Source organism: Gobius niger (genome assembly GCF_951799975.1).
Source record: "Gobius niger genome assembly, chromosome: 20".
NCBI lineage: Eukaryota > Metazoa > Chordata > Actinopteri > Gobiiformes > Gobiidae > Gobius > Gobius niger.
In genome coordinates this window covers 17,088,995-17,115,913 of record NC_136871.1, presented here as the reverse complement: position 1 = coordinate 17,115,913, position 26,919 = coordinate 17,088,995, and the positions used below count along the sequence as shown (strand labels likewise).

Genomic DNA, 26,919 nt, shown 5'->3' with positions numbered 1-26,919 from the left:
CAGCAGCTCACTAACAACACACATTCGTCTGGCGCTTCCAAACTCCCTAAAGGGAAACTTCTCATCTCACACCAAAATACCAGCACGCCTCAGTGCCCATGTCACCACATACACGCAGGCCCGTGCACATAAACGCACACGGACACGAATGCACACATGGTGATGGAGGGCAGGCGTTAGTGGCACCCTCAGAGCCAGCCACAAGTTGTAGAGGTCAAAGAGCGACAAGCACAAGTGATGATGGAGAGTGATGACACTGCAGTGGCTTTGCCCAGAGCGTTTTGAAGAAAAACACAAAAGTCCAACAAAGTAATGAGGGGAAAAACACTAAACTAAATGAAAGTGAGACTCCTGAGTGGCACCTATTCTACAGTTTGAAAATTATGTGCTATCAGGTCTGGTACTGTACACTTGTGATAAACAAGCTTTAATTTCAGCAGTAGTAATAATACGACTGTGGATATATAGCAGACAGATGTTTCTTTGAAATGATTTTGCTGTTGGAAATGAAAATTTCTTTCAGGTTCTTTCAGAGCCACTGAAAGAACCTCTTAAAGTAATTGTGGAAATACATGTGCAGGTACAAAAGACATCAAAAAGGTCTTGGCTGGGTTTCTCCATGTCTGGTTGAGTTTTCTCTGAGCCCTCTGGTTTCATGGCAGTAGGCACTCTGGAAACCTTTCTCCATTGCAGCAGAAAGATTGCCCGAATGGCATTAAAGGATAGGTCAAATGTACTGGCACGCGTTCGGGCTCACAAAGACAAAACCCCTTTTCAATGTTCTACACAAAGAGAGTGCTTACATCCTTCCTTGCTGATGAAGGCTCCTTGTGGTGAGCTGGGTATCCCCTTCCACACTGTGATTGGTTTGGGGTACCCTGGGTCTGCAGTTCTCTTCTCCTCATTGTAGCGCCAGTACTGGTCTCCTTTAAAGAAGTAGGTTTTGCCCACTGGTTCCCACCGCAGGGCGGTATCAATGCCATCTTTGGGGAGACAGCTGCCCAACTCCACCAGGCTGTGGGGGTATCCTGGCTCCGCTGTGACCTCCTTAAAAACCCAGTACTTATCACCTGGGGGGGAAAGCAACAGAAGAAAAACTTTTGAAACAAGCTCTTGAAGTTACTCACTAACTTTGCCTTCAAACAAGCCCTCAAGTGATTCTTACCTTGGATTATTTATGAGAGATTATATTGTGGTTAATGTTTAAATCATGCAAAAGTCTTATCAAAAGTGTTCTGTGGCCCAAGGCTGATTTTTCTGCCAGTCTTTGAAAGAATTGTTCACAGGATTTGCAAAAGTCTGCTGGCTGCCAGAGCTAAACTGAACACCTCAATACACTGTCAGAATAACATAGCTTTTAAAAAATACATGGATTCAACCATCTTTTATCATAAATGCGGTCTGATTTTCATGAAATAGTTGGAGCTTTGACAATAACTGGCTAGAGTTATGGGCTTCACACTAATATGTATACTACTACTATGTGAGAAGTAACATTATTAGTGGCAGTAGTTACAAAAACACATCCATGTCTTCAACACGCTGGGGATAAACCAGCTCTGTAGATGTGCGAGCCTGGCTGCCCCCCGCTGCCTTGCCATTCTCTATTTCACACTTAATTAAATATCATTTGAAGACAGGGAGTGGCTAGTGCGAGTAAGAACACTCTCATAACATTTGAGCAGATGGAAGACTTTAATAGCTTTGCAGACCTTAGCAAATATCATCAGTGAGAAAGTGAGGAAACAATTACTTCATTAAAAATGAGGCATGTGCTTTAATATGAATATTGAAGCATGATGACATAATAGGTTAGTTATATTGTTGAAACTAACTATATTCCTCTGTCTCTAGAACTCATCATTTTCTCTGTATCTACTTTGCACATCATTGAAAGAAATAATCAAATACACACAATTCCACATTGTTTAATTTAATTATCGGGACCGGGACGTCGAGGCACCTGCCTTCGACCGCCCCCAGTTCTGATTCTTGCTCCATTTAAACAATGGAGAAATCTGAAACTACACAAAAATAAACCCAGGACTTGTTCGTTATAGGTCTGAAATGTCACTGTGGTGCTCATAAATTGGTGAGCATTTGCAGCCTGTGCGGATCTGTCTGGGTAAATGAAAAATCAGATCCTTGCGGTAAGGCCCTACAGTCAAGCTAACAACAAAAGCTCCAACAATAAAAATGTGCTGCACTGTACTGAAGTTAAAAGAGCATCATTGTTCTCAGGCGGCGTGACTCAATAGAAACATTTGGAGAGGCGCTGAGGTGATAGCCGTGCGCCTCTCGCACAATGAAGACTAATGTTCTTCTCTGTGTACATGACGCAGCCTGTTACTCATGTGTAGCACCTTCTTCCATCTGTTCACACACTGTTTACTGCTCAATGTTTAGCCCCATTTTCTTGAAGCGACTAATTACTGGTGCAATGGTTTATTACCTTTAAAGAAGACAAATTTTCCATCCGATCTCTCATATGCAGCATCAATGCGAGGTGGTAGGCCCTTCCAGAACTGGTCGATCTGCATTGGGTAACCTTCCTGCACCTTGTTGTTTCTGAGACGCCAAAACCATCGGTCCTGAGAGGAAGTTATAATGCAGTTATAGTTTTAAAATACACCTGGATCCCTTTGTAGCAGCATTGTTATTTTATGACTGATGTGCAGGAGCTATTCCTGGTTTCTGGTAAAGAAAAGCAGCCTCAGCTGAAGCATGCTCAAAGGTACGAATGAAAGTATGCTGAGGTGTACTGTAAACATTATCATTACATCCTTTACTCATTTCTTTATGTTAAGTTATTTTAGCACAGTTCGAAGTTTCTTTTACATAAGAATCCACGGAAATGAAATAATTTGGCTAATATTAATTATGGAAGTTGTAGCCATTCAAGTTTGAGTGCGATCACAAGTGTAGCCGTAGATGTTCTGTGTTGTTTACTCAAAAGGAGAAAAGTGGGGTGGGCGTAAAGAACCCAAACAAATGAGGGTACAGGAGCACCCGAGCAGCACTGGGCCCTGAGCAGAGGCAGCGATAAGAAGAAGAGTGATGATGCATGTTAAATGAAGGACAAAAAGGGTGTGACTGTGTCTGGGGCAGAGGCAGAGGAGGGAGGAGCGCAAGGCAAGCATCAATCTTCCCTCATTATCATTTGGCTTCAGTGAATCTAGGACACAGCCAAGCATCGTCCCCACTGAATACACGCCATTATACAGCGCTCCCAAACAGGTGCAAAGACACACACAGACAGACACAAATAACTCATACACTAAGTCCTGTGCATTATTTTTAGTCTGTGCATTATTTTAGTCCACCAGCTCCAAATAACTTACTACAGTAATGATAACGTCAGTGTGCAGCAAGTCAGCAGTGTCCATGTCCGCTCACTTGTCTTTGAAGTAGTACCTTATTAAAAGCACACATCTCTTTGAGCAAACAAAAGACTCCCTGTCATCACAACACCAACACAAGTTTATGGCGCGGAGTGTTTACATGCATGTCCAATTTGTGATCATCTACATGCTCTGTCCCAAACTAATAAATGAAGAAAAGTAACATAATTTAATCAGATATGCTTATTGTCGCTTACTGTGACAGAACAGTAAGGATTTCTGTAACCTCAAACCAACCTCTTATTTAGAAAATAAGGTCGGCAGGTTGTCATCCCTAAATGAACTGGTTTGCTTTATACAGTGGATAGCACCATTTCAGTGTCGCCAACACAAAGAAATTAAATGTTTTTCATTAGCAATTATCAAGCACAATTCACAGACCGCTAATGTCTGTCTGAACCAGAGCAGAAAAAAATTCAGTGATGACTCATAGAAGACTGGAGTGTTCCTCTGAGAGGAAACATCCCATAATGAGTGGCTCTTTTAAGAAGTCCACTGGCTCTAAGCACCTTTCTATGTCTCGACACAACCTTGGCCTCAACTGAAAGGACTGAGTTTGTTTTTGCATGTCAGAAGGAAGGTGGAAACCAGATATTTTTGTAGCATTTTGCAGCACAGTAATAACATGATAATAGGATGGGAAAGCATGGTGAGTAAAAGTATAATTATGATCATTACTCATAGAACAGGACACATCTGTCAGCTCTATTTCTTGGCAATATGATCATCCATGACCCCAACCTTGTATGAAGACATACAAGCAGCTTGTTTGCTACATATCCATTGTATTACCATGACATTATGCTGTAAAGTAAAGTACAACGGATTTCTTGTTAAGACAACAGTGACACTTTCAAACTAGGATTTTCAAGCGTAGTAGTTATGTATTGTGTGCAATACACACATTGTTGTCGTAAGTGTTGGAACATATATAAATAAAACTGCTTTGAAGGCAACATGCATGTTTCTCGGGAGGCAGTGCCCTACTTTAAAGCACAACTTCTACACAAATGTATAGCGCAAGTAGGATTGAATTATCTTTGTAAAAATCCCAAATGGCCAAACAAGCACAGCTGCTGCTTCTCCCAGCCCGACTGTATGTTAGTGTAAAGTGCAATTTAGTAAATGTCTCACAAATGCAAACACTTAAGACTTACTTCAGAGACCATCGCTGTGCATCTGCTGGGGATACTAATGCACTTCATGTACAAGCATTAAGAGACACATTTATAGATTTGGCACAGCTTGAGAATAAACTGCTGCAGATGTACCTGGAACATTATAAACTCTAGACAAGGCAGGGGCTCTGGGGAAATTGCGTTCACACTGAGAAGCAGATTAGCGTATTGTGGCATTCAAATCAAGCTGAGTCGTTTGTTCATGTGGGGAGGTTTGAGTCATACGATGTGTTCATTAAATCCTTGTGCAAGTCTGCAAGTCCAAGTCGAGTCACAATTGCCTAAAACCAGGTCAAAAGGCAGCGCGGTGGCGCAGCGGTTAGCGCTCGTGCTGCACAGCTAGACGGTCCCGGGTTCAATCTCCGGCCGGACGATGCATTTCTGTGTGGAGTTTGCATGTTCTCCCCATGTTCCACTCTGGGTTCCCCTACCACTAAAAACATGTACAATAGGCCAGAATGAATGAGAGTCTCGCTTGCATCATTCTTTGGCGTGAATGAATAATGACTGCATAATAATGACTGCACTTTGAGAGACCTGGTAACACAGGCTTGTAAATCTGAGATGACAACTCCTATACGACTGAGAGCTTACACAGACAGGCTTGTAAAGCCCAATACAAGTGTACGTCCAGCCTATTGAGGATTCATTTGAAGATTGCTTAGAAAAGCGTTTTTTACACATTGAAGCAAACTCTCTGTCACTGGAAAAACAGCCTGCCGTCCCAACCACCTGACCTACTTATGTAAATTAGCCCCTACCAGCGACCAATAAACAATAACATAAAATAAAAATTGAAATTTGTGGAAATAATAAACAAGAAAATAATAAGCATGAATGCAAAATCAAGCAAATTAACTTTAGCAAAAAAGGAAAGAAATTAGCCTATAAATAAACTTAAGTCAAAATTACACACAACACAAAATAGCTCGAACAGTTTGCGACCTGAAGAACTGGAAAGCCGAGAAAGCTTCTTGGATGAGAGGCAATATGTTTTCAAATAAAAAACAACCCAATACTAGCCGGACCAGATAAACCCTTCAAAACCTTTTCTACAAATAGACAGTGTAGTCTTTGTGCTAAACTGCAAATTCATGAAATAATACTTTCTTATCATCCAACATAATCATATTTCCCCCCCCCAAAAAAAATGCACTTTTTTTTTTACAAATAGAATATAATAACATGTTATCATGTTTGCGTAGTTTGGTGCCACATCAGTGTGAACAGACCGACCACACAGACAGGAGGCCGTGCAGAGAGACAGACGCGCTCTGACCTTTTCTAACATTCAGTTTTAAAGATCACAGGCATCACCATGGATTTTTCAGCCTGTTCCACCATCATCCAACACTGTCCACACAGACCGCCTGATATTTATTGGAGGAGCTTGTCAACATCTTCTTGCGGCTTTAGTTTATTTTCATTGTATGTGCAATTGTCTAGACGAGTAAAGTGATCATCTGAAAGTATTTTTACACCATCAGAAATAGCTGGGTATGAACAGTTAGCTGCTGTCACGACCCCTCCCTGCACGTCCCAATGATGACATGGATGTTTCCGGTATAAGCAAAGCAGGGCTGAGTCTGACTGCCACAGAGAGAGATGCGGCTGATAAGAGACTAGACGCTTAAAGTACATATGACAGGTTTTAATGCTTTTGAATATATGACTTATTTAGATGGATAACATCAGTTGCAGCTGCTGACAGGAAGTGACATGGAAGAAGATAAAGTTTGACTCACTAATTGACTCTGTGCATAAGTTCCAATCATAACAACATAATCCTGTAATGTTGCAAGCACCTGCTGAACTAATCAATGAGACGAGCTGTGTGCTTTTATTTTGGCGTGCTGGATCGAAACAGGAAGTCACTTCTTGGGCGACGTTGTTATGATTTGAAGGTAAGCACAGAGTCAATTTCTCATACATTTGTTAAGTGTGACGTCACAACTTCCGCTAGCAGAGGGTACTAGCAGCAAATATGCGAGAAAAAAACATAAAAAACTCTTAAAAACAACCATCAATATTTCTGAAACTCAGCGTAGAGTTACTGAACTTACTTATTTCTCAGACTCATTAGCCAAAAATGCCTGGTGAAAAAGTATTATTTACTAAAGTCACTACTTCCGGGGTTAGCGTAGCTGCTGCGCCCGTAGCATTTTTCTCCGCTAACCCGGATGTACCGGTAAATATTACTTTTATAGCAGTAGGCAAAGCATTTTTGGTTAATGGGCCTGATACATAAAGATGATCAGTAACTCTCTGTTGAAGGTATTAAAGAGTTTTTTGTAGTTTCTCGCACATCTGTGGATCCGAAAGTAGAGCTGTGACGTCACCACTTAACAAAGTATTGACTTAAAATGGTCGGCGCGGCAACAGTTTAAAATTGCTTGCCTTCATCTGTGTCACTTCCTGTCAATGTCCAATAAGGAAGTGAAACTATAAACGGCCAAACTAAAGAAAACTGGGTACAATCTTGAGCAAAATCTTAATATAATTGTGCTTAATATAATTGTGCTAAAACTATGCACTTTAACCTCCACGTTAAAGACTGATGTTGTGTCTAGATGCAGTGGTGCGGTGGACTATTTTGAGAGGGTGAAAAAAGAGAATGAAAGAATATATATAAAAAGACCATTAAGCTGACCACGCTCAAAATGCTCACTGTAACTCACATTCATAGCTCCAAATTCCAAAGCTATTTGCAGTCAGACGTTTTGTATTGTCAATGATTTGTATTATGTTTTATGTGGCTCTAAAAGCACAGATGTTCAAGGTGGACATGTCCTGCAGTGCTGAAGCGGCGGCGAGCGACTGTCATGTTCCCTCTCACAGCACTCACAGCCTCGTCCTCCACTTAATGTTCAATTAAGGCTTATCTCCATCCCCCGGTGTGCTGCGTTTTATATGGCAGCCCACAGCCGCATGAGTCACTGTCTGTAAGGGCAATCGCCCGCTAACTGCACACACATCTCACACCGCTCTCACAGGCAAAGGCTTTGGGTTTGTTTTAGCCACTTAAAATCGGTATGGGAGGTTACTGATAATGTTCTTCAATATCTCCCTTTTCAACAATATTGCACAATATTTTGGATATTTTTTTTAGATTTAGATGTAGATTTTTAAAAGAACAAAACAAATAAATCAATACATAAATAAATAGTGTGGTGTACACATAACGAAAAGCTAAAAAATAATAATATCCCGTTGGGTGTAGCTGCAGCTGTTACTAATGATATTGTTTAAAAAAAAAGAAGAATAAACAGGCAGTGAGAAATCTCTCTTGCCTAGTTTGGATGCTTTGTGGGTCTTGAAACAGTTACATAATAAACTGAACATTACCATATAAATCCGCTGTGTTAAGGGTACAAGCAAGGACTGTTCATTGGATGAAAACACAATAAAAAGATGCTTTTATGTGACTAACACAGTATTTTACATTTTCAAATATATTATTATGGAGTTGGGGCAGGAATCTCTGAAATCATGGTGTTTTTTGACAAAGCAATCCCAAGGTCTATTTTGCTTTATGATTCTAGATAGTGATTAATGTAGCAGAGGTAGTGAAGAAAGTAAAACTGTGTAAATACTGTAAAAAAGCTGGACTGTGACCTCACCTTGAAGACAAACATTTCTCGTCTGAAGAAGGCCACAGTGTTGAAGTTGCCGTCGCAGATGTTTGGCTTGCCATTGCCAGGCAGGGCGGGGCGGTCGCCGTGGGGACGGGCTGGACGTTTCCGTTCAGAGGTGGGGTGGGTGCGCCGAGAGGGCAGCGTGGGTAATGGGCGGGTGGGCTCCAGCATCGCTGTAGGCACACCTGTGGGGAGCAATGACAGTAACTTTACACATGAGAAAATGGTTTCAAATGACTCCCCTGTGATAGTCATTAACGTAAAAGAAGTAAAAAAAAAACAGTATATTTTTCTCTTATAGCTGCACTTTAACTTCATTAAAGAACCTGAACCTTTTCCCACCTGAAAACTATGTCACTGTTTGCTTCAGGAGTAAATGTATAAAAAAGTGATATTAATAACACACTGTATTGTGCTCATAATAACAGAGGGCTTAGTCCTAAAACTGAGAGTACTGCTCAGTAATGCTCTTATTTCAGCACCAAGGACAGCGCCCCCACCTTTGAAAAGAGTATTTTTTGATATGCTGTTTGATATGTTTTCATGTACAATCTTACTCACATGATGCATATTATTAGAGTCAGTACATATAGGACTCAACAAGCAATTACTGCATTTATTTGATCAAGTACCATACTTACTATAGTCACATGTTTTGTTTCTCTGTTGTGTTATTTGTCTGAACTATAGCACAGACTGTTGTGAAAAACAGAGACTAGACATGGCTGACAAGCTTTCACTGCTCTTTGTTCACTTTAAAGTTGACTAAAATGACAAACATTTGTGATTCTCTCTGCAGAAGAACAAAGCCTCCCAGATGGATTTGGAACAACAGTGACAAAACAAGCAACATTTTTGTGTCGTAAATTTAACCAACAGTAATGTTTGTAGGTAAAAGAAACTGCAACTACTGTACAACTGAACTTAAGCTGAATAAGTGGACACAAGCGAACGTTTCAAAGCCAAGAACCTGAGAGGGACAAAGAGTCCCTTTAGGTCCATTTTTAATCTTTGCAGATCAGTAGGAGAGGAGGAAAATGACAGTGTTCATAAATATTTGCCTGATGAAGGTCTCAGGACCAAATCATTGATTTGATCCAAAAAACAGGTTTTAACCAAAAGATCTGACATTTCTTAACGTTGGGCTGATTCTGTTCTCTAATTGGATACTCAGCAGTTCAAACCTAAAATGTTTTGTATTTGTGGATAAAATCTAACAAAAAATCTTACATACCCGCCTTTATTCTCCTATATCACCTCCTCAGACACAAACAGCACAGGGTTGGCCACGCATGGCCACACTGTTTCATAATTCAGTTTCACTCTGGGTTTTACAATTAATAATGCACAAGTCAGGGTTTTGGTTGGAGCTGTTACAAGTTTTGACTTTCATGGCCAACTTGAAGAGTTTTCCTCCGGTCAAAGTCTAATCTGAAATCAGACTTTCTGTCTGCTACTATTAAATACAATACATTTGCTGAATGTAGGTTTACTGTGTGTATTCCATGCATTTTCAAGTGAGTCTTTAAATATATAGTATATATAGTTATATATAGTTATTCATACCCATAAAATAAGAATAAAAAAAATATTGAAAAACTGAATTGCATTGGATTACAGTATAATGAAACTCAAATGAAAGTGCATCCTCTCATTTCAGCACCGTGGACAGCGCCTAATTATATCCGCTGCCAGTATCTGCTTTGCTTTAATGCAAATGAAACCACCAGTGACTTACCGTAGATCTTCTGAATGCCCTGCAGGTCGTCCAAAGGCAGTTTGAAGTTGTGCGTGTCCATGTACTGGTAGAACGGGGCCATGATGGCACTGGGGTCATTGGAGTGCTCCAGACCTAAAGCATGGCCCAGCTCGTGTACGGCCACGAGGAACAGATCGTTACCTGAAAGCAAAGACAACAAACATTATGTTCTCTCTTTTCTCACAAAAGATATAGTTGATATTAGTTTAATAGGCAGAAAGTTCTATTGCTATGCTTCAATGGAGCATAGTTTGAAGTCACCGTGGAAACACTCAGCATCAAGCGCGCTCTGGGTATCTTCACTTTTGTTCAAAGTTTTACAAAAATACAACAGAGGTTCCCCAGTGTAGACACAATAAAAAAGACCAAAGGAGTGTGATCGGAAGCACGGAGAGAGCGAGCTAAAGCCGGAGATTCAGAGCTCTCGTCAGCAGTGTCACACGAATCCACATCAAAAGAATCTTAAAATCCTGAGCTTTGGGCTGAAAGTCCGGCCTGATCCTGTCGAAATGCCGCAGCTCACTTAAAGATTTCTGCAAAGAGGCAAAAAGTGCAAAAAAAAAAAATCACACTTTTATGAGACGAGATTCTAAACTTGTACGGCTGGTAGTTAATAATTTACGAGCGACCGCGAAGAGTTTTAAAAATAGGCTCCCACTTCAACACGCCAGTGCACTCCCTTAATACGATGAGTCATTGTTTGGATGTTTTCACTCAGACGGCTTATCAAGAGCACAGGAAATGGCACAGACTTTCAAATTAAATCCACCGCCTGATACTGTCGTCAAAAGCTTTTCAAGTCTGCCTCATCTACAACTATGGCCCAAAATACAGGTACATTTATTAATATATAAATAAAGTAAACATTCAAATGAAATTAAGATGATGCAGCCCTGTTTTCAAGAAAATACAAACCATGTTTCCTGGCAATTAACAGTTATGGTATGACTAATCACCATGGAATGAATTGGGCGTGTGTTGTAATTGACCATAATTGTCATGTTATTGCACTATTACCCTCCTGTGCTGTATCAATCTGAATTCAAAAAACGTATGACCATGACTGCTTTTCTTTGTGTGTCAGTGCAACGTTGAATCGCCTTCTGTATTTTTGTATCCACTTTAAATTAACTACACCTGATTTCCATAAAACAAACGCTAATTTGAGTATGGGCTAATTGTGTTTCTGAATGTAAAGCCGTAAAGTCCTTCATGACTCACAGGCGCACGGCTTTTAGTGAATACTTTCCATCAGTTCTGTAATTGCTTTGACTCTTTCTGAACCTAATTAGACAACATCATTATCTTCTGTCGGACGATGGGAACCTCGGTGGCCAGTCGAGCTTAGGAACACACGTCAGGCAGAAACTATTCCAAGAACAATACTTACACAGTCCTTTTTACATTGTCAATCTCAAGGGTCTGCAGCAAAGAGACAATTTTCTATTCTTAATTGTTAGGAACTTCATTCAACTTTTTATTTTTGTTCATAACAGTGACAAGAACTGAGTAAATTCGGAACTAGATTTGTAAACAAAGAGATCAAATAATGTGTTGCTCTAAAATACACAGCTGCTCTGAGGGGATATGGCCTTCAAATCACAGCTTCTAAACTCTTCTAAACCCCCACCTGAACTGAGCACATTTTCTCCAGTTTGGCTTTACGCTAATCTAAAAGCTTCTTGAAAGGAAAAGGCCTCAAAACAACAACAAAAAATGAGACAAAAACATGACAAAAAGGCGATGGAAAAAGTGACAAGGAAGGCACAAAAAAGTGACGACAAATGTGAGGAAAATGCACACAAAAAAGTACAAAACGGAAAAAAAAGGATAACGATCAGTTTAGATCAATTCTGTAGCTTTTTAATTGAGGTGTTACTCTGGCCTAAAGGTGGTGAGCTCCACTCGAGAAGCTTTTAGATTTGGGTGTTGCAGAACTGGAGAAAATGTGCTTGGTTAAGGTGGGGATTAAGAGGTTGAAAACAAAATCTCTGGTGATTTTGCTTTTCTGTTGTTGAACCCAAAATAAACATCAGCGGGTTGGACAACTTTGCACTCTGGCATTTAATGTGTGTGTGTTTTTTTTAAAACCAATCTAGTCTTCATTTGTAGAAGTAAACTGGCTTGTACAACGACTTTTGTTTGCTTGGCTGACCTACAAAACAACCACGACACGCTGTTTGAGTGTCCTCATTGTTTCATATGTGGGTGGCTGTGAAACGCCGGTTCTTTGGAATAGTAAGCAACACTCTACAACACATAATGCAGAATCACATAAGTCTGTCAGTCACAATAACAAATTTGAAGTTCGATGTATTGAGGCAGGAAAGTACTGCGACAAACGATATTATTGACTCTAATGATACTCGATACTGTCAACTCTCAGGCATAAAAATGACATATCATTATATCCTAGCACACACAAGCCTGCAATAAACATGAAATATAATGTAACTCAATTTGCTTCAGCTAAAAATCAAATCAAAGGTTTTACAAAGAAAAAATAGGGGTGGTGTACAGAGCCCAAAAATACATTGTTGATCTGTTATTTATTGAACGATAAGTCGATATTGTAATTATCGTGAGCTAAGTATCACAGAGCTAAAAAAAATAATAACATGACTAAACACAAGAACAAGGCTTCGATCCAATGAGGAACTGTCACTGAGTACAATAAGTTGAGTTTGCATGTCTTTACAATATGGAAATGCACACACACCATGCATCAATAGACATGCAGGTTGATAATAGTCTTAATAATAGTCTTAAATGGCTCTTTTCTAGACGCCCAAAGTTAAAGTCTTCTCAGTCATTTCTGAACAAATTCTACACTTCCAATATTATCCCCCACCACTGGCACATCGCTGGGAAAGCCTCTGTGAAACCCCTCACAAGCTACATTCATTTAACCACCTACTTGTCTTTCCCTCTTCCCTCTCTTCACATTTTTACAGTGCTTCGTTTTGAGATCTGGGGAGAATTCCTGGGAGGTCTGTAGTGAAAGTAGACCTCCTGTGGCCACCCCTCATGTGTGCGCCCCTCCAGACGCCTGCTGCCGGGATGTTTGATATGCGTCTTCTGAAACACCTCCCGAGTGAGTTTACCAGAATGTTCTCCCTTATCAGGCTATTCGTTATTGAAATCATTACAACTAAACTTTCTTTACTTATGAATAGATTTCATTTGCGGCTGGAGGTACTAAATACATTATATGGTTATTTTGTTCTTTTATGTGCATACGCCTTGTCAGCAATAACCATTGAAACCTCTACTAAATTTACCAAAATAGTTTATGTCTCTCCCATACAGAGCAAATGCATTCAAAAAGTGCTTAGACAAGACTCCTGAGGGATAAACATAAAACCTGATGGGCTCTTAGTCTGTAAATGAAAAGTGTATTTTGTTTGTGGCGTAGTCCTCTTGCTTTCTCTTTAATCTGGGAGCACTCGGTGACAATAAGTTGGATGAGAGCAGACAATAGAGCAGTCAGCGTGCTCCCACCCCTCTGAGTACCCTCTCTCTTTCTCCGGCATTAAAGTCTTCTCTATTGTTTCTTAAGAGCTTCAGTGTCTCTCGACAGAGTGCAAACTGTGTCAGGCTGTCTACATAGACTTCACATGTACAATGAGCAGAAACAAAGCCAACAAAATGCTCGTCTCACTCAGAAGTCTGGAGCCAGAGGATAACATGCAGCTTGTGTGGAGAAAGTTCATTTTCAGAGGCCGTAAGAAATTAACTGCTGATGAAGAGAATTGTAATTATATCAAAGACCAGTGAGACATTATGAGAGGAATGTCTCATAATAAAAAAATATTAACATTAATATAAAAAAAGTATATTCCTTTCTTAAAGGTACACTGCGTAACATTATGGACTTACACTGTTGCCATCAGTGCAAAACATGCTCCTAATGACCAGCTCGACACAGAAAATGCCATCACTGCAGTGAGTAATCAAAGAATTGATTTGGATGAGGACCAATCTAACTTTAGTAACATCTCCATGGAGACGAGCTGGAGACGTACCCACTCCTGGTACAGTTACAGTCATGTCTTAGGAGGGGTAAGCCGCTCACAGCAAAGCCTCATGTTGGTTTGTTCATTTATGAGGTATTTTTCAATGATGAAAATATCTGTCATAAAATAAATGCTTGTATTTCAATTTTATGTATTGGGTAAAATTCTACGTGGTGTAGCTTTAATAAAACAATAATTTAAAATTTTAACGTCACAAAACCTTTTTATTCAGGGTGGAAAAAAACATTGTATATCTCGGACTGAAGGCTTCTAGTTTGTTGATATTAAGTGCTTCATTGCATCATATTGCCATATATTGCACAGCCGATTCTGAATATACTGGCCATAGACTGGAAAATTAAGAAGGGACTTAATGTAGCCATTTTCTTTCTGTAACTGTCCATTAAAGCCGGATGTTCCTGGCTCCAATGGACTTTCCATTTAAACGTTTTTGCCCTTCTGCATCATTGAACATAAGCTTCTCATTCTTACTTCCACACGTTCATCTCAACATGCACAACATCGTCCTGATTTTATCCTTCTACTATTTTTTTTCTAAATAATGGAGTTGGCTCTAAAAAAACCAGACAAATTGCAGCATGAACGAGCTTCAGACCTAAGCCTATTCTTAATTGTACAGAACCAGTTTTGTCCTATTTTTAACAGACCATTGCATCTTTTCCTAACATTGCAGCCCCACCACCTCAATATCAAGACATGTCATTTAAAAAAAATAAAAAAATCCATGATCGTGCAGCCCAACAACTGCATAGTATTAATCACAGGTGCCCAAGAAAGTTACACTGTCCTAGTTCCTCTGACGCCCTTCCATAGCCCACACCGCCACTTTTAGAAGTCTGTCTCACTATCAGATCTCCAATCTTTCAATTACTCTGTGCGCGTGTGTCTGAGAGCGAGTGCATGGATTTGGAGATAAAAAAGAAATTGCTTGGAGTCTGCATACACGCAGGCAATCCTCACACGCTGGGGGCATGAATCATTAATTCACTGATACGTCTCTACTGTATATATTGACCAATTTGCAATTAAACATGGGGAGAAGATGAAAATACAAGTGCTGTATAATTCATAAGGCTCCACGGTGCTCTTAGCGAAATATATTTAGAAATGGGTCCCATGGAGGGAGTTTGTTATTTAAGAGCCGGGCTGGGCTGGGGGGGGGCAAAGCGGCTATAGGTGCAGCTTTGTCTTAGCTAATTGTTTCAGCGTCTAATCTCTGTGAGCAGACTCTCCTCCTGCTCCATCACTGTCCTTCGCCTTTCTCTCGATCACGCATTCGTTTGTCAAAGGGAGCCGATCTGGCACCAGCCATTTGTCAAACTTAGAGGGAAGAAAGAAAGGAAAGCCACAAAGTCAAGCGGGATCTTGCGCTCATTTTTCTTCAGACGGCGAAACAGCACAGAGCTTACAGATAGCGGTTTTAATGTGATGTGGTAGTGATCCATGGGAATTGCAGTTTTTTTAGTTGGATTTGACAGCCCTGAATAAACGGCTTATTCTAATGTAAATAACATGACGGGGTCTCATTATGTAAAAAACCTGCAAGCTCTGAAGTTAAGCCCTCTACAAACATATTCTGAAATCAAATGTTTCTAGTATTAGTTTTGAAGTTCTCATAATCCAGTCTTCTCTCAAATGTTAATGCTGCCGATGAGTTTCAATCTTGATCTTAAAAATAATTGGCAAATCTAAGCGCAATCATCACCGCCAACCTTATAAGACGACTCATCATCTTTTAATCATGATATAGTGCAGTAGCCTGATAATAAAAGCATATAATTTAATTTCTAACAATTCTGCAACTAATGTACTTGTGTAATTGCTTTATATAATGATTAAACAATGAAGCATTATACAGTTTTAATGCACCATGTGGAGGCAAGAACCCCACAAGTGCATTAAAACTATACAATGCACGGCTACTCGTTGTTTAATCCGCTTGGTCCATTAGTCACACAAACTGAAACTGTTCATTGTGGCCTGTTTGCTTATTTTTTAAGTCCAGGGCAGGAGTTATTTTTTGTTTTAAGCTGTTTTACCTGAAACTAGTTCCAGCTCAAATGGTTGTCGTTACTATGGAAACAGCTTCAGTGGAGTGATATACGTTTGTTAAGTGTGATGTCACGACTTCACCGGCAAACATGCGAGAAAATAACTCTAAAAAACAACCATCAATATTTCTGAAACTCAACGGCGAGTTACTGAACCTACTTATTTCTCAGACTCATTAGCCAAAAATGCCACACCTACTGCTGAAAAGTAATATTTACTAAAATCGCTACTTACGGGGTTAGCGTAGCTGCTGCGCCTTTAGCATTTATCTCCGCTAACCTAGATGTACCGATTTTGGTAAATGTTACTTTTATAGCAGTAGGTACGGCATTTTTTGGCTAATGGGCCTGAGAAATATGTGTGTTCAGTAACTCTCTGTTGAGTTTCAGAAATATTGATTATGGTATTTAACAGTTTTTTTGTAGTTTCTCGCACATCTGCGGACCCGGAAGTAGAGCTGTGACGTCACCACTTAACATGAAGTATTTTCCTCACCCTACATGTTCCAGCAATGTCCTAATGTGTAGAATGAGCTCAGACCTATTCACCACAACTGCCTCTAAAATCCTGTCACTCAAAAAGGTGTTACTTTGGGTCCGAAGTGCCGTCATGCACAAGCTTAATATAGAAGATGCAGTTGCATGTATGACCTGAGGTGGCAGTAGTGAGTATAAAATTGGCAACTTGCATCTAGCCCCTTTGACAAACGTATAGAACATCATAACTGTTGCCGAACTTAGCCAATCAGAATTGAGTATTCCCCCAGACCATGGTGTAAAATTAAATATACACTGCCTGACCATTTAAAAAGTAATAAAGTCGGCACCTGGATTTAAGTGAGTGTTGTGATCTGGGGTCGCTGCCGTTGGTCAGGTCTTGGTTCAGCAACACTATGAGCCCAAAGGATGAGACGACCTGAACATCCTGAATGACCAGGTTGTCCCATCAATGGATTTCCCTGATGGCACGGGCTTATCCCAAGATGACAATGATTCAACGGCCTCACATTGTCAAAGAGTGGTTCAAGGGAACACAAGACATTATTTTCACACATGGATTGGCCACTACAGAGTCCAGATCTTAACCCCATTGAGAATCTTTGTGATGTGCTGAAGACGGCTTTGCACAGCGGTCACACTCTCCCATCATCTATACAAGATGTTGGTGAAAAATTAACGTACGAATTAATAGGGAGTGTGGCCTTTTTTGTAGTTGCAGTGTCTATTTTTTAGCCGGGCAATATAGAGTCAATTTGAACATCCGTTTAATACACTCATTATGTCATTATGTTACAATACACTTATCCTCTTAACACCCACCTGAACCGAGCACATTTTTTTCAGTTTGGCTTTACCTAAATCTACAAGCGTGAAAAAAAAAAAGCATCAAAATAAAATAGCAATATGAGAAAAAGCAACAAAAAAGTAACAATAAACTGCAAAAACATGAAAAAAGAAACAAAAAAGAAGTTTCCAAAATGTGAAAAAAAAACACAGTGACAATGCGACAACAAATCACGTTTTGTAGGTCTTAGCTTTCAAATGAGGCATTACACTGTTGCTCTCCAGTCAAGAAGAGTTTAGATTTGGGTAAAACTGAACTGGAGAAAATGCTCTCGGTTCAGGTGGGGGTTGAGACGTTAAAGGGTTCTTCTAGAAAGACATGAGATCATAATAAACAACCATGTTATACCTAATGTCTTTCTGGATGAACCCTTTAAGCGAACAGTTTGAACATTCTCTGTATCAGACATTAGATCATAATAAACTACCTTGTTATACCTAATGTCTTTCTGGATGAACCCTTTAAGCGAACAGTTTGAACATTCTCTGTATCAGACGTCAGAGAGATACTTTCTGAGGCCACTGTCTGAGCTGGTGATGGTTCAACGTCCCTGACAGAGTTTCACAGACAGCGCTCTCATGCAGAACCAGAGTCCTACCGTCGTGATTGGCGTTCCCCAGTGTCCAGGGCTCGTCCGAGTCAAAGTGCGTGTCTCCTCCGATCCCGGCGCCGGGGAAGTAGGCGTGCGCCAAGAAGCCCCCCTCCCCGTCAAACGGAGAGCTGTCACCATGGAAACCCGAGGCAAAGAAGATCATGATGTCCGCCTCTTTGCCCTCATTTTTGATCTCTGAGTAGGGCACCTCCTGCGGGACATGTTCACAAAGCAGAGGGGGTCAGATAGGGAAGGGGAAGTGGATATGGTCTGCTGCCGGTGGGAAATGGTGCGTTTGAGAGACCTGGAAGGAGAGGGGCGTGACGGCCTGCCACACGTTGAAGGCCTGTCGGATGGCTCTCTGCGTGTCCTTCTCTCCCACTTTAGGGGTGAAGTTGGATATGCTGTGGAGAGGAGAGAGCAGAACAAAGTCACTAAAGTTACACTGGGTTTTACTTCTTTACGGAGTACAGTTCAGGATAAAATGACATGGGCAGTACATTGCCTTAAATCAAAACTGCTGTATTGAGGATAAGCAAAGTTACAAAATCAAGGAAGTCATTCATCAGCAAAATGCTACAAAAAGAGTGATTTTTCTGCTCATTTTCATTTTGCAGTTTTTTGTAAATGTCCATATGAAATCCCAGTATGTTACATTTTAAAATATCCTTAGTTGCTTTACTATGATGGACTATACGCCTTTCCCGGAATACTAAGCAGTTTCGACAACGCGCTCCCCGAGCTCAATAGACAACTTGTATCAATAGCTATCTCTCTTTGTTATATAGAGATCAGCCTATCCAAGGACACAGGTGGAAATTAAAGCTTAAGCAACCTGATACTTTACATCTCTCCTGTTTGAGGCTATATGTAAAGTGAAATATCCAAGTTCAAATTCTACATAAAACTAAAACTACATTTTAAGGACTTTTTTGCTTCTATACAGTGTCTAGTCTAGTCACCCAAACAGACATATACGCTACGCATGTAAAACAGTCATCCATCCATCCATTTTCTTCCACTTGTCCGTTGCCGGGACGTGGGAACAACTGTTGGAGTTGCCCAAATCACATTGCACCAGCTCCTTATGGCTCCTCCTGCAGGTGGTGGGTCCACGGGAGGACGGCCTCTCGATTCTCAGGCCTGTTGGTCTCTCATAAGAGGTTTCTGAACCGCTCTCTGTCTGACCCGTCACCTAGGACCTGCTTGCCATGGGAGACCCTACCAGGGGCACGAAGCCCCCGACAACAGAGCTCCCAGGATCATTCAGGTGCTCAAACCCCTCCACCACGTTAAGGTGGCGGTTCCGGGAGGAGTAAAACAGTCATAATTTGGTAATTTCCGTATAAAAACACAACAGCTTTTTCAAGCAGCGTCTGCCATGTTTCTATTTCTCTTCTAACAGTTCCTCAAAGTCTTTCATGTGTTACGCAACAGGAGATAAACATAGCAGCACCATTTGTTCTTATCTCATTTTGTCTTGTGTTTTCTCATGATTTTCTATAGATCTATAAAATATTCACCAAATGTCATTATATTTCATAAATGATTTTAGCGGGCCGTAGCGTTTCATTTTGTATTAACTATGATTAACTTACTAAATCAAATCACTAAACTAAAACTCATTTTGAAAGCCCTATTTGGCCATTGCAGCAACATCAAGCTGTAACCTTGCATAGAGCAAAGGGAAAGTTGGAGTGGAACAAAGCTCTGCAGTCGAGCCTGTTTTAGTGCGGGGCTAACAGCTCAGAGAGGAGAAACGAGGCATGGGGCATTAGACAGTAATTGCAGAAGAGACGTCATCCATATCTTTGCTGCAGCATGTGAGAGGTGAACATCATCAAGCTATTCACTTTCATGCAGTGTCTTAAAAAGCTCTTTGAACCTCAGACATGACTTTGAGTCAGGGAGAGCAAAACAGGAGAGAGAGAGGGGTGCCTCACATTTGCAGTTGAGGAAAAAGGGTGTTGAGCCGAATTGTGTATTACTAACAATACACCAACTTGCTACAAATGTGCACAGAGTACGATAATGCTGTATTATAGGACTATAAGTCGATCCGGAGTATAAGTCGCACCAGCCTTGCAACTAAACCAGCAACTATCTGGGCAGTGGTGTAACTGCACCGTCCAATGGATTTAATCAATACAATTGTTCTAGTTGGTAAAATTCTTATTTTTAATTGTAAATCCAAGGCAGATCTTTGTCTAGAACACTTCAGAAATAAAATACATCAACAGTATAAAATCAAAAAGATTATAGCAATAAACAAAAATAAAATAAATTCACATGACAAAAAGTACAATGGGATGTTATGGGACTGATGTGTACTAAAATTTTGAATTTCCTAATGTAACAATATATTATGTTAATTCAGTGGTTCTCAAACTTTGAAGCGGGTGTGGGCTCTAAAATCAAACCTGCAACAAACCAGCTGCACCAGTACTACCATTCCCAATTCCTACAAAATTAGACAAAATTCTCAAAGTTCAAGATCCATCCATCCATTTTCTTCCACTTTATCCAGGGTTGGGTTGCGGGGGCAGCAGTCTCAGCAGAGATGCCCACACTTCCCGATCCACGCACAGTCGCACACCTCCTCCAGCTGTTCTGGGGGAGGGGTTTATCTCAAGGTAAATTTGCATAAAACAACCAAAAAACACTCCAAACAAGATAAAAATGTGTATAAGGATAAACAGAACAAAGCAAGACTGGTGGAGTGCCCATTCTTTGAGAGCCACTGTAAAAAATAATGGGAAAATGATGGAAAATATGTCAAGGACTTGTATGTCTTGTATGTCTTGTATGTTTTGTCTCTGTGTCTGGTTGTCTTATCTTTGTCTTGTCCTGTCTTGTTTTAGTTGAGTTATCGTTCTGTGAAATGTACTGTGCTTTTTGTATTGTTTGGTCATTTTTGTTTTGTCTTATTCAATGTCTACTGTGACTGTGAAAAAAACTGCACTGTTGACAAGCCTCTCCCGGCACCACGTTGTTCAAGCACCCATTTGCAAACCCGTTCCTCTAGCTGTGGCCATCTAGCTTTTGGCTCACGATTAGCTTTCGCTGTTTTCTTCATTGCAGTATGAGTAACCTCTGCTTTTTGACAGTTCCACAAAAGTTTCTCGCTCACACCAAACTTTCTTTCTGCTGCTCAATTACTGTTTTTTTTTACATCTTCAGCGGTATAGGAGCATCAGATACTGCTACACAAGCCTAGAGCGCCCTCTAGCGCCTCTGGGATTATACATTTTAATATATAAGTTGCACCTGAGTATAAGTCGCACTTCAAGCCAAACTGTGAAAAAAAAGTGTGACGTATAGTCAGTATATATATATACTGATATAGGGGAAGGTAAAGTAGTTTGCGTAGCACTTTTTACATGTTGCAGAGCTATGTTATGTTGCAGCAGCTGCCCGACTGACAGAAGCACGACTTTTAAAGTCCTTTGACCAATACCTTCCACTCACTCACCCAAGGTACCAAGTATATTCTCAGGCTTTATTGGTAACTGTTTTAATCTGTAGAAGGTTAATACAAAGAGATAGCGAATCAAGTGGTGTCTGGCACATCTGAGAGAATAACTTTCATATGAAACAAAAGCAATAATGAAATGAGACTCCGTAGTGTGGTTCTGATCTTGCTTAGAGGACAGAACATATTTCCAAAGAGTTATCCGGCCAGTTAAATGTTTCTGATTTCTCTGCCGCCATGTTCCTGTCCCGAGGCAGTAGGGGAAGTTCTCATTTAAAGATACTGCTTGCATAATTCTGCCGCTTCAGCAGCAGCAGCAGCTGGTGTTCAGTTATAGTAAGCAGGAACTATACAACTCCTCTGCACCCCTTTACATCACCTTAAGTGTTGAGTCCAAGGCACTAAAGACAGTTCGAAGTGGCTTCAGTGGCCCTCGACAGGCCGAGGTCACCATTAAACATGGCTATCCCTGCTGTTCTCCACAGTTATTTCCAAAGACAGAGAGGCTGCACCAAGTGTGAAAGGAATGAAGCACATGGAATAAAAAACTGAATATTCTCTACACTACAGGACCAATCACAGTGTGCTTTCAATCCCTTATATTTAGAAGTCAAACATGTTACTAATTGATAGAATAGCATTAACTTCATTATCTTTTTGATGTCACATGAACAGCTCTTTTACTCACATTGACCATTTGAGTTTTATGCATCTGAACATTCGAGGTAGTTGAATTTTACTGTTCTGCTTTTTACAACCATATACGAGATATTTATGAGAAATATACTTTAGTCTCTGTTTTATATAGGTTATATTATAGTATTAACTGATAGATCCCTCTACATAAGTTCAAAACCAACTTTTTATTCATAATCTTTCCTTTTATCAAAATTAGTCACAACCATTTTAAGAAACTAGTAAACATCTTGGTTGAACTTTAAGCTTGTGGCCACAGTAACCAGTGCACAAAACAGTCACGTCAACCAAATGTAAAAACAAAATTCCTTCTATAACTTGGCAATTTGTCCAGGAGCTGGAGAGGAATCACATAACTTAATTATGTATGTTGCATCTTGCTTATCTGTGAAAAACATGTGTATACACCGAGGACAGGCGCTACTTTGAAGACTGGCGCTGGCGGCTCAGTAAAAGGAATAAAGCCGTTTAAATATGATTAGGCATGAGGATGTGACAGCTGATAGCAGGTGTAACATTAGCCGCAGCCAAGACGCATCCACGTACACAGGGAAGAGGAGAAGTGTTTATGTAACGCACTGGAGAAAGGGGAGGAATGCCGGGTGCCAAGAGGCCTTCACTGTCCAGTAGGAGCACTGTAAATGTACATGAGACCTTCAGAACGCAGTGGACGAAGAGGAGCAAATAATTCGAGAGATTATTTCTGTACTCGTGCTCTGAACTATTCCTTTACCTATTAGGTTTACTAAAATATAATGATCTCCCTATTACATTTTAAAGAGAGATCCTACAGTTTTGGCATCTAAACGCAGTGATAACAAATTGTCTATTGTCCTGACCAAATATTTATTTTCAGTTGATCTCTGACACTGCCAATTTAGATGTTGACTCACGAGTGGTATGTGGAAAACGAGATGATTACAGAATGGCCGTACAGAAGCACCAGAAGGGGCGTGTCCCGGGGGGAAGCGTGAGGCTGCAGTGAGTACAGTGGCAGAGGCGTACAGTGAAGAGAGAGACACAGATGAATGCGGAGGAGATGTGCTCAAGACCACAGGGACTCACGTCAGGCTCTGAGCCAAGCACAGAGGGAGAGACAGGGCTGGAGAGAACGGAGTATACATGCTGAATGTGTCTATACGATAACAACTAAAGCCTCAGGGGAGGACATGTTCTATGATCTTTTTGTGGTGCAAGGATCTCCAACTTGCAGTTCAGGAGCTCCCAGTTATTCTGCGCGCAAAGGCTTTGTACATTTCTACATGAGCTTGATGAATATGATGCATAATATTGGTAAAGTTTTAAGAAGAAACTGATCGTGCTCACTAAGTAACTATTCCATTTAAAGAAGAACTAAGTCACTTGTTTGCCTTAATAAACCCTTTTCATAGTCCCTCTGGGGTAATACAAGTGTTAATGGGATGATTGGGGGGTCTTTCATCTCCCCATGGTGTCTCAGGCCAGAAAACCGCAGTTGCAGCTTTCCTGCACCGGGTCGGAGCCACCAATACACACTAATGGAATCACGAAGAAGCTAACAGGCTAGCGGGCAAAGCTAACTGCGGGCTAGCACCACTTAAACAGTATTTACAGCCAAGTTTGAGTGAAAAAAAAGTGTCTCCATTGTGTTATTGGATGTACATTGTACAATATCCTCTCCCCCTTTGTCTTTTCTGTCAGCGTAGTATTTACTCTCACAGACAATTAATGAGTAAAAAAATGCAATATGCTACGACACCTGCAGTGACACTGATGGCCTCTAGGGGTATGAGTTACTTAGTTCTGCTTTAAGTCCCAAAGCATCCTCAAAGCATAATTATACGAAAATGTTGGAGGTCTGCAGTGTAGCCTTGTCTACCTGTATGAAATCGTCTTGTCCCTCCACTTTTGCCCCGTCAGAGCGTAGCGTTTGTTCCTCTGCTTGCGGCTCTGGTGAGGGTGATCTGGTACGCCACAGCGAGGTCTCCTCATCCACCTGGACGTAAATCACAAATTTAGATTTTCGGACAAGCGCTGTCTCTTATTTAAGCATTAGCCAAAACAATCTTTAATTTCTTTTCATTTAACAAGCCTTAAGTTTGAGATGCGGACTCACTCTATGGTTCTCTCATCAAGGATCCCTGTCACTGGAATCCCATAGAAGCGCTGCATCGCTGCCACCGCCGACTGCATAGCCTTCTCCTGCCGCAGGTCTGACGTGCGAACATCGTGGGGCAGTAGGTACCCATAGGTCTTCAGCCAAGTCTGCACGAGAAACACAAAGAGAACATCGTCAAAACTAGAACGCTATAACTCTGTAACCTCACATGCTGCTTTAAGTTTAAGCCCTGCAGGGTACTTTTACCCAAGGTGCTCTTTCTGATTCAACAATTATTTATGTAAGTGTGGGCTTGGTAAATAATCTATTCTAGATATTCTAATAAATAATGTTTCGTACACCCTGAAGATATTAATAATCTACTTTTTTACAACAACAGAGTGCTTCAGAATTCAAGTCAAATTCTTAACTTTTCAAGAGTATCGCGTCCAGTCTTTAAAGTGACCCTGTTTCAAGCCTTTTACTCATGGACCCTGCAAAGCACTCACTTTCTTCCTGTTTTGCATTACTCAAATTGATTTCAAAAAGTTTCCATATCAACAGATTCTAACCCACAGCAATTTATATGTTTCGGCATTCAATGCATCGAAAAACCTCCACAGATGATTTCTGTAAAGTTCTGTTTTTCACTTTAACATAACACCGGCATAGCCTCCCGAGAACCGGCGGGTGAAGATTGAGGAAAGTGGTTAAAAGATAAAACCGGGACTCAGAGCCAGAGAAGGTGTGTGGACATTATGAGGGGGAGGGGAGAGCAGCTCTACACCCGCTCATTAATATTTCAGAGTGTGTGCCAGCGTCTCACAGCCACGGCTGGAGATAGCAGCATGTGCAAGCAGCATGACGGACACCGGGGGACGCACCACAACCAACCAGGCCTTGAGCAGAGGAAAAGCAACACATACTAACACTCAGAAAATAGGGCCGTTGTTCATATTTGCTTTGGGAAAATAGAAACTTGGACAAAAAAACAAGATTTCTAAGACTTGCTTGATTTTTAAGATGCATTTTGGAAACCACACAATTAGAGTAACTGGGATTTGGTCTGTGGTGTTTATGGAGACAAGGCTCAACAACAATTTCCTGGACAGTGACAGTTCGACCAACTTTCCTGCATCACAACATACAGGGTTACTGTAGAGATCTCACAACCTCTTCAGTCCTGCCATTGTAAGACTCTAGTCTCAATCCAGGCCAGGCCCGAATGACTGAAGGACAACTGCACCCACCATTACAGCTACTCCTGGTTGACAGGAAGTCTCCCCCTTCCCTTCCCTTCCTCTGCTGCTCCCTATAGTGTCCATATATGACTTCACGGTATGTAGAGTTGTTGTTATTTATACGGTGAGGCAATATTGATTCTCTTTATGTGCTTTATGTGTGGTAGTAATTGACAATAAAGGTAACTGTAACTGACAGAAATCAATAGTAACAAAAAACTGTGAAAATTAGGCTTTAGATACTGAATGAAATAGGGCAGTCCTGGAAGACCTAGACAATAGCAGAAAGAAGTATAATGAAGACCATGTGTGAAGACAGGATCTGGTCAGGACAGGAGAACCCTCAGCATTGTCTCTTTCCTTGTGTCTCTGGAGTCAGTATCTTTAAATTATCGCTGATTCGAGATTACAATCCCAATCTCATACTCACACTTTATGTTGGTGCTTTGACCTGTAATAAAGCAAACAATTTCAGCGTAACACCCACTGAAACTCCGCTGTTTATCTCGTACTTGTTTACGCTGTGATCCTAATCTGTTTTAATCCTGATCCTGATCAATAAAACGGTAAAAAAAAAAAGCAAACAGCGGCCAGTGATCCAAGTGAAAAATGTCTGTGTACAATCCAATTAAAGGCCGTATGTCGCCGTGAAGACGACACTGCTGCTTGGTGACGACGCAACATAAATCGTATCCTTGTAATTGAATGATGTTTTCACCAGACGCAAATAAAAACAGAGTCTCCAGGCCACAATCCGATGATATTTATCTGCTCAGTCAATGTCTGTTAGATAGAGATGTTATGATAAAAATATGTAATGAAATAGTAATTCACCCGTGTTGCAAATAACAATTATAGTGAACAACGCTGAAGTCAAGTTATATAAAATGACCTTTTAATGCTTTGTTTAAATATAGCCTCACAAGCAGTGTTTAACGCAGTGTTTATGCTTTCTCATAGACAGAGGTATCAGTTTCAGTGACTCATTATTTAAAAGCGTACTTTTGTGGCACAGTCTGGTTAGAAAGGTTACCCTACGAGTAAATAGTATAACTGGATAATTTTCTGAGCTTGTAGCCCCCAAACAGCTTAATGGCCAGTGACCCCCCTAATTTAGTCACAGTGGAATATACACAGTGTGTTCATAATATTTTCCAGTGCGCAGTTTCCAGTTTGCAGGGAATATGTACTACTTCCTCAGATACTTTTGATTACCTCAGTCAAGACAAACTTGTCCACAGATAGAGAACCACACTAGCCCTTGTGTACAGCATGATGTCTGTCCGGCGTTTTATTCCTCTCATAACTCGACCTGTGCCTCAGCTCGACAATAGCTGTCTGCAATAGATGTCGGCTCCTGTAAATAGACCGTATCTTCTCTTTCAATTTATTGACTGTCAACCTGAGTTCAGTGAGGCAATAATTTCTTGGTGAT

At 40.7% G+C, this 26,919-nt stretch overlaps 1 protein-coding gene across 1 annotated transcript in view; it reads right to left on the bottom strand.

Moving 5' to 3' along the window:
• Positions 1 to 26,919, bottom strand: part of mmp24 (matrix metallopeptidase 24) — a 46,265-nt gene that overhangs the window by 2,954 nt on the left and 16,392 nt on the right. The window contains exons 2-9 of the mRNA XM_079578336.1: positions 24,262 to 24,410; positions 24,025 to 24,141; positions 18,303 to 18,402; positions 18,005 to 18,209; positions 9,953 to 10,114; positions 8,200 to 8,399; positions 2,453 to 2,591; positions 804 to 1,070 (exon numbers count right to left, since the gene is read on the bottom strand). Coding sequence (XP_079434462.1) covers positions 804 to 1,070; positions 2,453 to 2,591; positions 8,200 to 8,399; positions 9,953 to 10,114; positions 18,005 to 18,209; positions 18,303 to 18,402; positions 24,025 to 24,141; positions 24,262 to 24,410 — 1,339 coding nt within the window. The remainder of the gene's footprint in view (positions 1 to 803; positions 1,071 to 2,452; positions 2,592 to 8,199; positions 8,400 to 9,952; positions 10,115 to 18,004; positions 18,210 to 18,302; positions 18,403 to 24,024; positions 24,142 to 24,261; positions 24,411 to 26,919) is intronic.